At 29.5% G+C, this 12,133-nt stretch overlaps 1 protein-coding gene across 1 annotated transcript in view; it reads right to left on the bottom strand.

Moving 5' to 3' along the window:
• LOC142321790 (uncharacterized) overlaps positions 1–12,133 on the bottom strand; it is a 261,736-nt gene that overhangs the window by 145,191 nt on the left and 104,412 nt on the right. The window contains exon 2 of the mRNA XM_075360185.1: positions 8,848–9,112. Coding sequence (XP_075216300.1) covers positions 8,848–9,112 — 265 coding nt within the window. The remainder of the gene's footprint in view (positions 1–8,847; positions 9,113–12,133) is intronic.

Genomic DNA, 12,133 nt, shown 5'->3' on the forward strand with positions numbered 1-12,133 from the left:
TGTGTCCAGAAATGGTGGGCCGCTCAGAGCCCAATCCAACAGTAGAGGTGTCCCTGTCCAATCACCGGAAGCGGTGATTGGACAGGGACTCGCGTCGTGTTCCGATCAAACTTCGATGAGGGGGAAAAGAAAGACGGTTGTCCAGGTGGGGGAATCTCTACGGGGTCCCCTCATTAGAGGCATGACGATTAATTAAAGACCGAGTGTCTGGGGTGAATGTCAGTTGCTGACTAGGCAGTTTGAGGCGATAGCACCCCTGGAGCTGTGTTCATGCTTGGTTTCGGGTCTGGCTCCAGGAAGGGGATAAAAGCTGATGAACTCCAAAAAAATGTGTTAATAAAATATGTCAATCCTTAAATAACTTTTCGTTAATTAAACGTAGATAAGTAAAATTTGTACAAATGCTTTCACATCAAAATTATATATTTTTCGATATGACACCATCACGCTCCAAGTACCCACGGAGTGAAACTCAAAAATTTTAAATTGAAAGGGTAGAGTTATGATAACGTTAAGGACATTAAAAAAAAAAAAATTACTTAAAAACCTTCACGTTAAACAACTTCAATCAAAATGTCGACTGTTAAATAATTTTCACAGCCAGTTTCAGGATTAGTTTTAGAGGATTACCTCTAAAATAACTGCTCAATAGTAAAACGTTACAAAAAGTAAAATTAAGGGAATTCTCAAAACTATTTATTTTTCGGTATGAGACCACAACTTGGGGTGTACTGCAGGCACTTTTGAAATAACCTATAAAATTTAATAAATGTTCCCTATTTTTTAGTCCAAAGTTTTTACTTTGAAATGATTGTTTTTCAGTTCCCTTTAAAATGATACGTCACATCCCTACTCTTTTCAGTTAACATTTTTGATTGCCCCTCTCACCAGTAGCCCCCTGTGTGTGGCGTTTTATACTGAAAATAGGTGGTTTCGAGAAAGGACCATTTCATTTTCCTATGTTTAACTTTGACATATTAAACTTTGATAACTCCTGGTATATAAACATATATATACTGTTATGGTATTTTATTTTGTATACTAAATACAATAATTAATTGATAACTGAAAAATTGATCTTTGAAAACAACCCAATCTGTAAAAAAAGGTTTTGAGTAAAAGTAAATAATTAATACAATAAATCGTAATTAGCTTTATTCATCATTAGACATGGAAATTTTTATTTTATTTCGGGATATTTATTACTTAAAACTGGTAGCATTGTTTTTTTCCTGTATAATTTTATTTTACCGTTTTTGGATGGAATATTTTTACGAAAATTACAACATTTAACAACTTTTTTTATATATATTTTTTTTTTTTATAAAATTCTTTGTGTAAAAATCAGGAATGCTTGGAAGTTTTTTAAGTTTTGTTGGTAAAAGATTATTTTACTTCATAATTAGGCAAGTTCAGAATAGTAATCTATACGTATAAATATTAATTATGAAAACAATACACATATGTGGGATAATACAGCTTGACTGAAAACATGTAGTCTCCATCTTACAGTGAATCGTCACCCATATACCACGAGATAAGAATGATATTATATATCAACATATGCTTTTATGTATTTTATTTTTTTAAGTTGATTCGGGACGTATCAGGTCGTGAAGTTAACATGGATGAGCTTTTTTTCTATTAAATATTGCACGATAAAAACAAGGTTCATATATATTTTTTTTTTATTAACAAATAAAATTCCAAGATTCCAGTAAAACCATAAAACAGCATTACTAAAAGTCGATAAGTGTTTAAGACTTTAAAACTTACATATATATATAATAAAACATATCAGTACAAGGAACATTAATTCATAAATTAACAAAGTATCTAGCAGATAAAATAAAAATAAATTTATTCACGTATTTGTTTCGATAATAAGAAACACATTATTCTACGGTCAACTCTAATAAAATCAAAGACAAGGTACGGAAAAAATGCAATGTGTATATATATATATATATATATATATATATATATATAGAGAGAGAGAGAGAGAGAGAGAGTGAGTTGAAGTTTAAAATAAAATAAAAAATCTACGAATTTATCAAACATAACGATCCATTTATCGTAAAGGTTGCTTAAAATGCCTTATAAGTTGAAAAAAAAAAAAAACTGGAATGATAACTAAGAAAAGTAAAAATGATCATTTTTATTGAATTAGTAATTCTAAGAAAAGTTAAATTAAGTAGTACGATTTAAAAAGTAATAAAAAGCGAAGAGATGAATATAATATCGTTAAGAAGATGGATAAATAAGAACTTGCATATTTAATAGAAATTGAAAGAAAAACATTTGCAAACTTATTGAAAACGGTAATAAAAGAAATTCATAAAAATACATACAAGATCATCACACGATATTCAGATCATGAAAGCTGAAATATTGCATCAATTTTAGTCTGCAGTAATAACAATATTTTAGTTAAATACGAACGAGTAACAAACATTACACCGTGAATTCCAGTTAAAATTGTTTGCTATCCCCTGTTTACGATATTCCTATATCTGATTATCTAATAAAGGTAGTACAAATACATCTTGTTCCTTGTTTGTTATTTTAAAAAATTAATTAAATAATATCTTTTCTAATTTAATATGTAATTGACTGAATGAAAATACCACTTTTTTATTGATAATTAAATTATTTTAAATGAAAAATGCATATTTTAAGCCAAGAATAGCCGATCACTTTAAATCAACCACTACCTACAAATAATAGGAGCGCGTTAGGATAATAATATTGTGATTTCTAAAATATATTTTTTTGAAAATTGAAATTTCAAAAAAGAAAAAATAGAAAAAAGTAGTTTTGGGTCATCTTAAATTTTAATTGAGTACACTGAGGAGAGTTCTTTCGTGTGTGTTTAGCTTATAGCTTGCACTGTGTAGCTTTTTATCAAACCGATTCAGACTTCTTAAATTAAATAATTGTTTTAATTAAAACTCGAGATTGCATAACTTTAAAATCTTAATTGACCAGTATTTTGAAAATTGTTGCTGATAAAGTGAAAACGTTTGTAGACTAAAACTTTTTTCTAGATGCTCTAGATGGCGCAACTTAAGAGTAGTGCTCGAGGATCAGGGTGTGGAGAGAGCCAACAACAATATAATCGAGGTGATGTTCAGCAACAGCGACAAATGGGAATACGTCTCGACTACGATCGCAACAATGGTAGGAGAGAAGGCCAATTAGGAGGCGATGACAGGCTGAGCAGATGAGGATCGATAGGGACTTGGAGTTCGATGACGGGTGATCAGGGGGCCAGCTTCTGGGGTTGGGCAGAGGGTGCTCCTTGAGAGTCGTCGCTCGTCAATCGCTCCCTGGGGACGCCTTCCGGTCATATAAATTTGGATAGTAGAGTGCCCGGGTGATCATGCAGGGGCTGTGTCCATACCATATGGTTTAGATCCGGCCCCTGCATGATAAGAGGGGACGTCTCCTAGCGGGTGAGAGCCCCGCACTGCCGTCAGTGCTGACCTGACGGCAGGTGCCAGAGCTTTTTTCTCCCCTACGGAAAAAAGTACGCTAATAATAATTAATATAAATATTAATAATTAATTAAAATTTTAATTATGAATTTTATTAATTAAATGAATATGAGTTATAAATTATATTAATGTAAATAAAATAAACGTTTCTTAAAAACGTAAATCGTTCATATGTTAATATAACGTTATGTCAATATTAACGTTATGTTAATATACAACCAAAATAAAACGAATTTATATTTTATTATTATTATATATATATATATATATATATATACACAAGGCATAAAGTATTTTTTACACACACACACATATATATATATATATATATATATATATATATATATATATATATATGTAGAAGGTATTCAGTATTGTTAGAAATAGGCTACATATCTTTGCCATTAAACGACGCAGTGGGAACATCACATGAAAAATGACAGTACACAGATTACTTTAGCCGTTTTAAGAAATTCTATTTGCAAATTTAAAAAAAAACAACATTACACCATTATCGTAATATTTTAATTTTGCTTTAAAATTAAATTTAAATTAACATACTTATATAATTATATTAAGAACACCATATTAAATTATAATAAACTAAAAAAAAAAAATCTTCCACTAGGAATCCAGCGGTAAGGTGTTTTTATTTAGTCCTTAAAATTGTTGTCTTATAAATAAAAAATATAAACATGCAAAAGATAAAGAAAAATAGAAATAAACTATATATGTACAAATAAAATATATTGAAACAAGAATAATAAAAATTTAGGTACAGGAAAAAATAAAATAAAACTATAGGTAAATGAAATACTCCAAGATTAATATTCGTATTTTAAAAATAATAATGGGGTATTATACAGCCGAATAAATAAGTAAATAGAACACGTTACAAGGACTCAAGTAGGCTACCTCAGAAACATATGAACAAACTTAAATGAAAAATTTGTTAATTTTGGAGAAAATATGAAACTCTCAATTTCGGAGAATTTCTCAAATTGACTTAAGTCAATCCTAAAGTATAAATAATTATAATTGATAGAAACTCCTGAATATAAATTACGTAATAGAAATAGTAAATTTCAAATTATTTTGAAAAACATAAAACAGGCTAGCAAAATTTTGCTGCTAAAATATGTAAATCTTCAAATTTAATCTTTTCCTTTGGTAATAGAAATTGAACATATATTTTACTTTTACCAATACTTATCTAATAAAAAAAAGAATAAATTGAAAAAATTACATTTTTTTAATTACATATTCTAAAATTATTATAACATTTTTGATTCGTTTCTAAGATAATCTGTTCTAATATAGACTTTTTTAAATGAAATTAAAATCAAGGTAAATGTACCAAGGTAAATGTATCAAGGTAGTCTGGACCAATAAATCAAAGATTAATTATTAAAAAATTATAAAAATTTATTTCCCCTCCTTGATGAAGGGTTTTATATTATTCCAACGTTGGTAAAAATAAAAAAAAAACTTTTTTGTTGATAATTGAAATCATACAAATAAGTGAAAAATTATAAAAAAATATATTAATTTTTCAAAGAAGCACATAAAGGTAAAATTTTAACGTAAAAATATATTGGCTGTTTCAAATCTAGGAACAGAAGCAACCTCATAGTTACTCAAGCAATATAACAACATAATTTTCCTTTAAATAATTGTTTATTGCAAATTAGTAGCCTTAATTTAAAATTGTTGTTAATTTTTTAATATTTTGTCAATGTTTTCCGTAGAATGTAAATACATTTCTGTAATATTAATATAGAATTAATTTTTATTATTTAAAACGTATTCGCGAATTAAATTTTCAAACATTTTTATCAATCTCTTAATAAAATGAAACAGATTCTTTCAAAGTTTTACCAGAATAGTTGTTTTACATTAGCTAAGATGAAATTTACATGGTTATAGATTAAATATCTCTTAGATCAAAAGAAGAAAATACACATCCCCCTTAACACATACAAGAACTTTCCATTGAGATTTTTATTCATCTTTTGATTGAACATAACTTTGAGAAATACAGAAATCCGAAAGTGATAGGAGGAGAACAATTTTTCAGTTGATAATAATTACTTTTCCTGAATTATAAACTATAACAATAGGAAGAATGTTATTGTTGCTAATAATATAATAAACAATTAAAAGATGGAATAAATTGATTATTAAATGTATATTTAAATTCTTCAAAAATATTTGTTCTATTTTAATAATCTATAAAAGAAAACTTTATTTAAACAGTATTTTAATATTCTACTTTATAAAATATTATAAAGTACAGCATGTTTTCGATAAACAATGATTTTCTAAATCACCAACCGTAAAATTAATATAATCACGGATGTATTACGTTATAATTATATAATTAAATTTAATAATTTCTCCCACGCGATAACATTTACGCATCTTTATACTTTGGTCAAAAAATTTCACATTATTTTAATAATTTCCCATTATTTTATCTATTACTGAGAAGTAGTAATAGTTTAAAACGTATTTAGAAAACCCAGTTTGCAAGTAATTACCAATAACTTCAATTTTCAATTTTGAAACCTTAATTTAAAATTAACATTCTCGAAAACATTAAGTTTTAAAATTAGAATCTAATTTAGCACGCGCGCGCGCGCATACACACACACAAATTAAAATTAGTTACCGGAGGATTTATTAAAAACGAAACTTTTGTTGTGGAACTACGTTCAGCCTAAGAGGTATTCAATACGCTTGCTATAGAGTAGTTAGGAGTACGGCAAATGTTATCTTTAATGTGGGAGAGTACAGTTAAATGTACAATGACTCAACATACTTAATAATATTTCAATTACTGCTCTAAGCAATTTATTTACTACAATAATATATAATTATGTATTAAAACTTCTTTTACTCATTAATGTCAGATAATTAGCCTACCGTTCTAACAACCCGTATTGTACTTTCAAAGAGGTTTGTTAGAGGATAACTCTTACGGTAAACGCAATATAATTTTTTATTTTGAAGATAACTAATAAAAGAAAAAGCACCATCTACACAAATGCACCATCTGGGAAGTATTAATCTTTAAATTTTGTTATATACTGATAGTGATACTAAACGATCACATCTTTAAAAAAGAAATGAAATTAATATAGAAATATCATATATTAATATAGAAATAATGTAGAAATATATCTGGCAAAATCTGACATTACTTATAAATTAATAGTACATTAATTTATATTATTAATAGTAAATAGTACATTACTGATATAATTACTAAATGGCGCATTTTCGCGGATTTCACCTGGAGAATCGATATGGAAAACGAACGATGAAAAGGTCTGCACATCTAGTCGTACTGGGCCTTTTAGTCTTGATAACATCTCTGCAATAATTCCCTTCCGTTGTGTGCGATTGCCCGAAACCTTGATAATATTGTACTTAACGACAACAGTATCAGTTTTCATCATGGTAGACTATACATTAACTCACATCATTGACGTGAGCCACGCAATAAACTTTAGCGAGTTAATCTACCGCTAATTTTATTAGCCGATCAAAGTCCAACATGTTTCCTTCTTCAGATAAAGTTCCGGCAAGAGCAACGGGTTTTTTTTTTGCGTGAGGGGATATGATACAAGGCACGCCATACACTGGCAGCCACTTTTAATTTTATAATATATTGAGATGGCCCTGCTTTGTTAACTGCAGTACGAAGTTTAACCATTACGTTGATGAGTAACTAATCAAATGTACCTGACGTGACCGGGACCACATGATATATGGTGGAGGCTCAGCTCTGTTCTATAGAAACCATCATCTACAAAGTTCGGCAGCACTTTTAAACACAAGATAGAGTGAAGCTGATTCTGGCTTTAAAATTGTAACCTCCTTGCCTATCTTAAGGAATGAGTTAAACTGGAACTGGTTGAATTAGCTTTTTGATATTGTCTTAATATCACTGACGACTAACAGCAGCCCGTGGTATTAAAAATTCTGGTTAGATTTCACAGTCGACCTAGGTCAATCGGTTAGTCACATTCTCCTCGAATTTAGTCACCTAGACGCGACTAGGGTCAAGTTGGTGGTGTTGTAATTTGAGAAGAAAGGGTGAAAATCGAAGGGGAAATTATGTAAATAAATGGGTCCGATAACTCATTTAAGTATTAGATAGGTTCGATAACTAAATATTTCACACAATCAATGGCTTTTTTACATTTATTTTTTAACCTATCATGTGATTTTCATGATAAATTATTCTTACGTACTAGAATGGGAGAAATTAAAAAGAAAATTATTATATACATCAAATGCGTTTTATCATCAGGTAAAAAGTCTATCATTCAACTTAGAGGAAAGGTTGTAACACCTATTTAAATTTTTTTTTTAAATTTCCTACGAACAAATTAATATATTTTTTTAATTACTCTTTTAACCAAATTCAATCTGATCGAAAAAATCCCCAAACCTTTTTTTATATGATAGACATAATTTTAAACTATGACGACCAATGTTACCATTCGTTACATAAACAAATTTTTATGACAAAGGAGTTTTGGTTTTAATAAGATTATAAAATGAACATTTTTTTAGTTCCTGATGATGGAATTTCATTCTGAAAGCGCATACATAAAAGAATTGTTGCTAAGTGAGTTTTTTAATTATTAATTATATCAATTCCCCCCCAAAAATATTTCCTTTATAATATTTCCGAATAATCAATCAATTCACTTAAAAATTATATCTCTTTCTAAAGATAACAAGATCTTATCTTTGCAGAAGCTTGTGACTCTCTGAGAAGTACATCGTACCAAATCCGATGTGTATCTGAAGAATGGTCAGAGTAAAGAATGAACAACCGAAATGAGGCAAAATTTTTTTCACTTAGTTTTTAAAATGGTTAGCCCATTAGCGGTTGATATCACCTGAACCAAAAAAAAAATTAAGAGCTAAGCGAATCCTAAGTTTAGGATATTTTATACATCAATAATTGATAATCGAACGGCTGAAAAATTACTATAATAATGGAATAACTTGTGGTCGAAACTAATAAATAAAAGCTCATCGCAAAGAATACGGGTATGTATTAGACAATTTAAAAAGAGAAATTGATAAATTAACCTGCAATGGTAAATACTGACGTTAAATATAGAAGGTAAAAGTAATAGAAAAAGTGTTAAGAAAAAAAATTAAAAATGTAAGCAGCATATAATTGTGAGAGATTAAAATATTTTCAAAGAACAAAAAGAAATACATAAATAAATTAAATTAGTTGTGCGACTGTTACGAAGTAATAATCAAGTACGTTACCATGGATATTATTAACAAATTAGATAAATAAAATCTTATTTTATCTTACCTGATCCGGCCTCAAGCCAGGAGGTACCCAGGTGTATTCTTCTAGTGCACATCCTGAATCATCATCAGATTGAGAATGCCTTTGAGGATCGACGATATTTTTACCAAGAAGTTTATCAGAAAGTGAATCAGGTGGCGGTGGAGGGGGTAAGCCCAATGAAGGAGCGGCAGGTGATGACATTAGTCCACTATGGGAAGGGAGTAGAGGTGGTGTTATTCCCTGAGGATGTTCCTCTCTGGGACACTTGCAATTGCGACACACTTTTCTGAAACGAAAGAAAAATAAATTAAATCTTACAAAAAATATAGTAATATAACATTTTTTTCTTTAACCTAACATAAGTACAAGTTAAAAATATACGTACTGTTGCGAACGTCAAAAATGCTTAACTTCTCATAAAAAATACAAAACAAAATTCATTTTTGTTTACTTTATTAAGTTAATTCCAAACCCTCCTATTAGAAAAAATGTAAATTTGTTTTATAAATATGTAATCATGAATATCAAAAGATTCATCTATGCCATATTTGTTCACTCTAAAAAAATTTCTATTCAGGAAGTAAACAGTTTAATATTGGTTTTCTAATCCACTCTTTACCGACTCAAATCGCGCTCAAACCGATTGAAAATTATTTAAACTAATGAATACGTCATCACTTTACTGATCATCCAGGTTTGAACTTGTAGCACTCATCTGGACCTTACTGGTTTAAATCCTGATGAGGTCCATTCTTTCATCAATAGAATAAAATAAGAGTAAGTAATTTGGCATCGAAGTTTTTAGCCACATGAATAAAAAAATAGTGAAAGGTTGAATTGAACTTCAGAAAACACAGCTGAAAGGAGTGATGAGAGGCCGTCAGACTTGATGCTATCCATATCATTTTAAAATGACGATACTTACGTCAGAGATATGGCAGTGTAATGAGATACTTTTTGTTTACCTGACCCGTGCACTTTTATAAGGTAGGGCTTTTGGTACAGGATTTAATTTTTATTTAATGATTACTAACGAATTCTTATAAATTTAGAAAGTACCTTCCCATCAAAGTAAACGGTAATTTCATAGCGTAACCTTGGATTATTTTTATTATTAAATTTAAAATATTGTTATTTTGAATCAGAGTAAAAATAATCACTTCCTACTCAGACACGGAGGTCGGCTAACAATGATTTCAATTACAATTTTAATTAAATTTTTATTCCAATTTTAATTATGATTTTTAATCTTTAATTTAGTGCAATTTAATATTTTTATCATAATTTAAACTTTCACCTCAATTTATATAATTATCTTATTTTGGGCATTGATTTTACTTTAATTTTACTAGAATTTAGTGTTTTTTATATTCTGTTTACTGTTGTTATACTGTATTTATTGTTATTTTACTATTACCCTGTCGTTTTTGGCGGACTGTCCTACCCTTGTCTTAACGGAGAAGACTTGTTTCACCTTTCTCTTTCTTTTTCTGTTTAGCCTCCAGAACTACCGTAAGGTATTACATCAGAGGGTAAATGAGAATGATATGTATGAATGTAAATGAAGTGTAGTCTTTTATAGTCTCAGGTAGAACCCACGATCTAATATTCAAATCCGTATAAAAATCACTACCTTTACTAGGATAACCTTAGAAATCTCTACTTCGAAATCAGCCAATTTGAGAAAACGAGTTCACCACTAGACCAACCCGGTGGGTTGCTTCTGGCTGACACTAACCAGCATGTTGATCTGCTGGTAATCCACTTATGCAAGATTATTATTATCCATATTCCTCTTGAAAAACATCAAATCGTTTATTTTTTAATGTGATTACGTCTTCCAATTGTCACATGAGTAGAGGAGCACGCCCGAAATTCCAATAAAGCGAAATCATGCAAAACTTGAGTCGCTAATGTAAACATGAAAATTTATTGCTTTAGTAAACAAATTTGTATATCGATTTAAAGATGAAGGATGTAAAGTGTATGTGAAACCAGTTTTGTATATCCTGCCTCTCCCCACCGATCACCACGCTATTTCATCAATTTGTCACTTTCAATCGAGCGCGTGAGCGAATGTGTTGTTCGATTGTAATAAATTTTGCATCAAACGGTAGAAAAACTTTTAATAACAATAAAAAAAAAAGATCTATGAAGAGGTTTTGTAAAAACAATTCTTTTGATTTTTCCGAATGTAGAGATATGTGCTCAATAAATATAACAAAATCAAGGAAACGAGCACTAGATCGAAAGACAAATCGAGAAAGGTGTCAATCATATCACCTGAAGGAATTAGACCCTTTAAACAGCAAAACACCCGTGTATGAGCGGTGTGCCATTTAATTCTTGCGATGGTCTTGCGCCGTTGTAAATTAACAGTAATAACACAGAAAGTGATAAGAAATATAAGATTTGTCTTCACAAGCTGATGAGACGATGATTCATCAAGAATATTAAACTAATATTAAATGGTCTCACAGTAGTAGAGATTTAAAAAATGTTTTCTTGAAAAATTTGTTCAGAAATGTAATTTTTATGATTTATCATTTATTAAAAGATAAAACTAGTATCAAATTCATCTGCGTTGACGGGTATTTTCACATTTATTTCATCATCATTAAGCTCGGATGTTGCATCAATATCAAAGCATACAAACATCGGTCATACGAGACGAATTCAGGTAATACTTGCTGATATATCCGTGATACAGCCTACCTCTTTCCTTTTAGTTTTATTTATATTGATAAGCTAAGTGTCTTGTAAGATTTTTTTCAGCATTTCCAGGTTTTATTGGAATATCATTGTTTTAAATTTTCCCAGTTCAGAGGGTACAGTAAACTAATTTTTTTTTTTTTTGAGACTGTTGTACATCTGTTCTCTTTTGGATCGGATACTCTTTCTGTCTCTACCTCCAGAGTTTTACGAATCGTTACTAGTAGAGAAGGAGGACGTTCAACAAAATTGTTATTAGACATTCTTTTTCTCTCTCTTTTTAAGTATCCTGGATCGACGATAAATCATAACATAAAATTTTGTTTTCCACTTCAGTACATCTCTTACATAACTCTTTCTACTTCTACCTTTATCTTCATCTTCACAATTACCTCTCCCGATTGAAAATTTTCAAAGATGTTCTTCCTTCTCTTATTATCTTAATGTGATCTTGATTTTGCTTTAACATTTTCTGTGTTTGTGAGAATCTTTGCTAAATAGAACCATCAATTAAAAGAGCATCAATGTATTATTAATTATAAAGATTATTTAATAAGTATAATTTTTCAATAACCACTACAACGTAAACTAAAAT

The sequence above is a fragment of the Lycorma delicatula genome, chromosome 3, assembly GCF_047948215.1.
Source record: "Lycorma delicatula isolate Av1 chromosome 3, ASM4794821v1, whole genome shotgun sequence".
NCBI classification, from domain to species: Eukaryota; Metazoa; Arthropoda; class Insecta; order Hemiptera; family Fulgoridae; genus Lycorma; species Lycorma delicatula.